At 48.2% G+C, this 6,000-nt stretch overlaps 1 protein-coding gene across 4 annotated transcripts in view; it reads right to left on the bottom strand.

Moving 5' to 3' along the window:
- Rps6kc1 (ribosomal protein S6 kinase C1) overlaps positions 1 to 5,226 on the bottom strand; it is a 144,953-nt gene extending 139,727 nt beyond the window's left edge. For all 4 annotated transcript variants that reach the window (XM_041635391.1, XM_041635393.1, XM_041635392.1 and 1 more), the window contains exon 1: positions 5,032 to 5,226. In XM_041635391.1, coding sequence (XP_041491325.1) covers positions 5,032 to 5,136 — 105 coding nt within the window. In that variant the 5' untranslated portion in view covers positions 5,137 to 5,226. The remainder of the gene's footprint in view (positions 1 to 5,031) is intronic.
- Between the last annotated feature and the right edge of the window lie 774 nt (positions 5,227 to 6,000).

Here is a 6,000-nt window from a genome sequence, read left to right on the forward strand (position 1 = left end):
TCAAAAAATCTAAGTAGACGAAAAATCAAAAAAAAATCTAAGTAGGCATTTTTGAAGAATTTTGGCAAGCTGCTTTTCAATTTCATATAAAACTGCAAGCAATATAAATAACAAAAATACAAATTTTGAAAGTACTTACATGACCTGTTTTCAAGATTTAGTACAAAGACATAGTAAAAAATTATAAATTTTAAATTTATGTGATTGCAAGAGAAAAAAAACACGCATGCCAACAGTGCACACGAGTGTTCACAGGAGCTGCATCCCAAACAGCCCCAAACTGAAGGAACCCAAATGTCCATCAATAGGCAAACAGATAAAAATACTGCAACCACACAGTGATGGAGGAAGGTCATCTGTCTATGTGTTATTCTCATTGGTTAATAAAGAAAGTGCCTTGGCTTTTTGATAGGGCAGGATTTAGATAGGTGGAGTAGACAGAACAGAATGCTGGGAGAAAGAAAGCATAGTTGGACAGACACCATGGAGCCAGCCGCCAGGTCAGACATGCTGAATCTTTCCCAGTAAGCCACCACTTTGTGGTGCTACAAAGATTATTAGAAATGGGTTAATCAAGATGTGAGAGTTAGCCCATAACAGGCTAGAAATAATGGGCCAGGTGGTGTTTAAAAGAATACAGTTTCCGTGTTATTATTTCCGGAGCTAAGCTAGCCGTTCGGGAGCGCGGGCAGGACGAAAAGCAGGCCTGCTCGCCTCCTCACTACAACACAGTAGGCACTGCTCGGAACAAGCTAAGCAGCCACACAGTAGGCACTGCTCGGAACCAGCTAAGCAGCCACACAGTAGGCACTTCTCGGAACCAGCTAAGCAACCACACAGTGGGCACTGATCAGAACCAGCTAAGCGACCCTTCAGATACGAGCCTACATAAGTCTAACCTCAGGTCAAAAAAGCTTCCGACCACTATGTATGACTGCTCTGGAAACTTCTGTAATTCTTACATTCTAGTAAAATACTTCTAGTTACTCTGAAAACAAAAACTAAAAAGAAGTAATAGGGGCATCTGTTGCTTTGCCTCTAAATAACTACGAAGTTATCGTAAGCCTGCCAGGTTCTAGAAAATTAAAAATAGAAAGAGAAAGGTACTAAAGAGATTGAATATAAAAGAAAGAGTTACTTTGTTGTCCAAAATGGAATGATTCTAATTCACTCCTGATGATCAAAAACTGTTCCTCAAGCTCTGAATCGGGAGCAGCGAGCAGGCGGAAGCTCATCTAACTTGTATCCTGAGGCTTTCTCAGGGGAGCACTATTATCTGATTAGCTCTCCTGAGGAAAGTTGTTTTTCTTCTTACGTTCCAAAAAAGCAATAAACATTTTACTTGATTCCTAATGTTAGGCATAATTGTTTTTTAAATGCACCTCCATGTTGATCCTTAATTTAAAAAACAAAATCCGAACACATACAAAACCCAGGCTGTGGGACCACTGAGAAGGCTCAGAGAATAAGCCCAGGCTCAACCTCCAGAGCCCAAGTGGTGATGGGACAAGCAAGTCCCACAAGCTACTCTCTGACCTCCACATGCATGTCAGCAGCCACACTCACACAGACACATGCACACACACAAACAAATAATGTTAAAGACAAAACAAAAACCTCGGGCTGTGGGCATAGCTCAGTGGTACAGGTTCTCACTTCTGAGACCCCAGGTTTGATCCTCAGTTCTAAAAACAACCACAAAAAAAAAAAAAAAAAAACTGCTAACACTGTAAAAAGCACAGTCTGGAATGTAAGCAGTAAATGAGGACACTTATAGAGAGAAGAGAGTCAATGTCAACAGTCTTCAAGTTCAGTGAACACGGCAACAGGCAGTATGCGCAGCACGGGCGTGTGAGTGTTTCTAAGGCCATGTGCTACATCACCTAATTTATGATGGGATATCAGGCCAACAGGGAGCACCAGATCTCATTACAGGTGGCTGCGAGACACCTTGTAGTTGCTGGGAATTGAACTCAGGACCTCTGGAAGAGCAGTCAGTGCTCTTAACCTCTGAGCCATCTCCCCAGCCCATATACTGAGAAACTTTAAATCTGCATTTGACAGCCTTCTGTTTTGGAAAGTAATAATACAATTATCACACTCAGGGCTTTCAGTCATACTCCCAGGCCTTCATAGGCTCTGTCCCTTTCTTCCATCTCCATCATCCTCTCCTTTCATGACTCCTCCCACCCTGCCCCACCAGGGTCATAGCACTCTGTCTTCTAAGCACCACAGCTCTTTCCTAGGGCCTGCGGCACTACACACCTTCCTGTACTACTGTATCTAGTTAAGCACAACAAACTCCACTCTACCGTAAGTAGAAAAGGGAAACCAGAGCACTCCCTTGCATACCTTCTAGAGCCAAGTGCCTGGAACTGCACACCCCAATACACATGGTGCCCAGGATAAAGAGGAAAGCAATCTGAGCTGGAACGATGACTCGGTGGTAAGAGCACTCACTGCTTCTGCAGAGGACCAAGATGCAAGTCCCAGCACCAACATGGTGGCTCACTGTGATCTATACCTCCAGTTCCTGGAGATTCAATTACTTCTTACGGACTCTCTGTCTGCACACAACACACATGTAGCAACATATTTATGTGCAGGCAAAACATTCATATGCATAAAATAAAAATACATAAAACATAAAAAGAAAAAAGAAGAGGGCAAACAGCCTGGGGCCAATGCAATGACCAGTGCTTTTGTTGAAATGAAACCACTTCCAGCGTGAGAAACCTACGGTCTGTCTAGTAAGAGGCAAAGGCCTGTAGGCCAACAGATGCAATGCTGGTGTTCTGATTCTATAAGCTTTGTATCAGGAAATCGAAGGTATCCGTGACTAAAAAGGCCTCAAGAATGACATAGGAAAAAGCCCCTCATGTTGTTATATTTCTCAGAAAAACTACAGCTCACACCCACCCATACAACAATCTGACCTACAAAAAGGGAAGGCAAACTTCTTCCTATTCTTCATGAAGTTGGTCTTCTTGCTATCTTGACAGACTTGCTCAAGCCAGCATCTTACATCTGTCTGACTCTGCACCATTTCCAAATGCCACCAGCCACTTGCAAGTCCCAAGCTCAGCTTAGCCCAGTCTAGTCTCGGGTTCTCGGGAACCTCTTCCTGTATGCTTTCTAAACTGATACTGCGATGCTGCTCTCTTGTTACTCCTTCACCCACACCTGTCTTCCTCAAGAATCAACCCTAGCAATTGAGCTAATTCCTGACACTGTCTTCATCTTGGAGTTAGGCAGAACTGGTTCCACAGACCAAAGCGCTACTGCTTTGCCACAGAAACTTTAGCAAACTTCTAAACTTCCTTGAATCTGTTTCCTCATCATGAAGTTGAAAATTACGCTGGGGGATGGGTACGCAATGCCCAGCACACACCAGCACTGCACACATAATACGCTGGGGGATGGGTACACAATGCCCAGCACACACCAGCACTGCACACATAATACGCTGGGGGATGGGTACGCAATGCCCAGCACACACCAGCACTGCACACATAATACGCTAGGGGATGGGTACACAATGCCCAGCACACACCAGCATTGCACACATAATACGCTGGAGGATGGGTACGCAATGCCCAGCACACACCAGCACTGCACACATAATACGCTGGGGGATGGGTACACAATGCCCAGCACACACCAGCATTGCACACATAATACGCTGGGGGATGCGTATGCAATGCCCAGCACACACCAGCACTGCACACATAATACGCTAGGGGATGGGTACACAATGCCCAGCACACACCAGCATTGCACACATAATACGCTGGGGGGTGGGTACGCAATGCCCAGCACACACCAGCACTGCACACATAATACGCTGGGGGATGGGTACACAATGCCCAGCACACACCAGCACTGCACACATAAGTGCTCATTTCGTGTCATTAGTACTCTCACTCGCTGCTGAGGGAAATGAGCAGGTTTCAAAATTCAAGCTAAGCAACAAAACTTAAGAAAATCAGTGCTAAATTTGGAACAGTGAACTGATGTAAACAACCTCAGAAAAATTTTAACAGTTATTTATTTGCAGGAGGTGGGGAGGGGACACCTTTGGCTGTCAGAGGACAGTCTGCAGGGGTCAGTTCCCGCCTTCCACCGTGTTGATCCCTGGAACTGAACACAGGTCTTCGGGCTTGACAGCAAGCACCTCTATCTACTGAGGACAGCCCAGTCTGTCCTCATGTCACTCAAGTCACAGGTAAGATCACTTAAGTACACATGCATCTCCTTCAGAAAAGGCTCAGAAAAACTCCAACAAAGGCGAGGTCCGAGACGGGTGAACTAATGGTGAATCCTTCGCCAGCAGACTACCTGCCTCACAGCAAACGCGCCACTAAATGAGAACTGAAAAGCAGGCAGCGCTTCGGTTACATAAGCCAGACAAAACACCCACTAGCGTTTTTAACTGTGTGTTTTCCCTCCGGAACAAGCCAGCCCGCCCCTGCAAATTTCATTCTAAGAGAAAGTCCACGTGGGACAGAGACTAGGTCATCCATTTAAAGTCATCCGCCAGTATTCCACCCCAGAACGGAAAGCAGAGCCTTCCATCCCATATCTACCCACCACACTCCTACCCCTCCACCCGCCCCCCATCACCACCACCCCTGTCTACCTGGAGTCCACTCTCCTGCCTGGGATCCCCATCATCTCCATCTTGGGGTCACTATCTTCTGTCTGGGGTCCCCATCATCTCCATCCTGGAGTCCTGACTCCTGCCGAGAGTTCTCAGCATCTCAATCCTGGAATCTCTATCTTCGAGTCCATTCTCCTGCCTGGGATCCCCATCATCTCCAATCTTGAGTCTCTTCTGCCTGGAGTCCCTGTCTCCTGTCTGGGGTTCCTAGTATCTCCATCCTAGGGTCCCGTCTCAGCCTGCAGTTCCTGTCTACTACCTAGCGCCTCCTGTCTGAGTCTCCATCCCCGCGAGTCCTCACTACCACCAGCCGCACCCAGCCGCAGTCCGAAGCCCGCGCCCCGCCCCGGTGTCCCTATCCAGGCACTCACCCGGGCGGTAACCTTATAGACTGTGTAGCCCCGGGGGTGTCGCTGGGGCTCGGTGACAGTGTAGAAGCGGGCCAGGTCGGCACTGTGACCCCAAGGAGAGGTCATCCTCCCTCCGCCCCTGACTCCGCCAGCTGGGGACCATCGGGACGCCCCAGCCACAGAGGACCCCAACTTGCACACAGCACCGCGGCGAGGGGGCGGTGGCTCCTGGGACCTGCCGCGAGGATCTGCTTCCGGTCTCCCACATATACTTCCGGATCAGCCTCCTCCGCGTTCGGAAAGAAGAGGGGTAAGGATTCTCTCCGAGCTCTGTGACCTCGCTTGCCCTGCGAGCTCCGGTCCCAGTCTCTGTGGACATCCGAGGCGTCCCTACTAAATCTCCTCGTGCACTAGCTTGGATGTCTTCTAGAATTTGCGAGCTGGTGAGAGAGGTTGGAGCCTCCCGCCCTGTGCTCAAGCTTCAGTGGAGTCCTGGGTGATGGAAGCAGAAGCTCCCAAGTCACGCATCTCATTTCCTCCCCTGCTCAAGTTGCCTTCTCGTACCCACAACATCTCAGCGCTCTGACAGATACGTCCCCTGTTTCTTCAGATGGAGCCTCTTGTCTGCAGCCTGTCTTTGCCAGACCAGGCTGCATGCACAGCGAGCCTCAACCACACATAAAGGTTCACCCCTGTGGACCAAGAGGACCCCTGCGTGTTTGAGACGAACATGAGTAAAATAGTGAGTTTCGAGTCAGCCTGAGCTAAATGAGGAGACCCTGTCTCAAAACAACAAAATCCGGGAGGCAGAGACAGGCGTATCTCTGTGAGTTCGAGACCAGCCTCGTCTACAGAGCTAGTTCCAGGACAGGCTCCAAAGCCACAGAGAAACCCTGTCTCGAAAAACTAAATAAAAAAAAAAAATCCACTCAGCCACAGGTTCCAGGGTAGTCTGCTATACGTAGCAAGACTCTCAAAAGTTTGGCTGGT

The sequence above is a fragment of the Microtus oregoni genome, unplaced genomic scaffold (genome assembly GCF_018167655.1).
Source record: "Microtus oregoni isolate MIOR12 unplaced genomic scaffold, Mior012 000047F_ref0000412, whole genome shotgun sequence".
In the NCBI taxonomy this organism is placed as follows: domain Eukaryota; kingdom Metazoa; phylum Chordata; class Mammalia; order Rodentia; family Cricetidae; genus Microtus; species Microtus oregoni.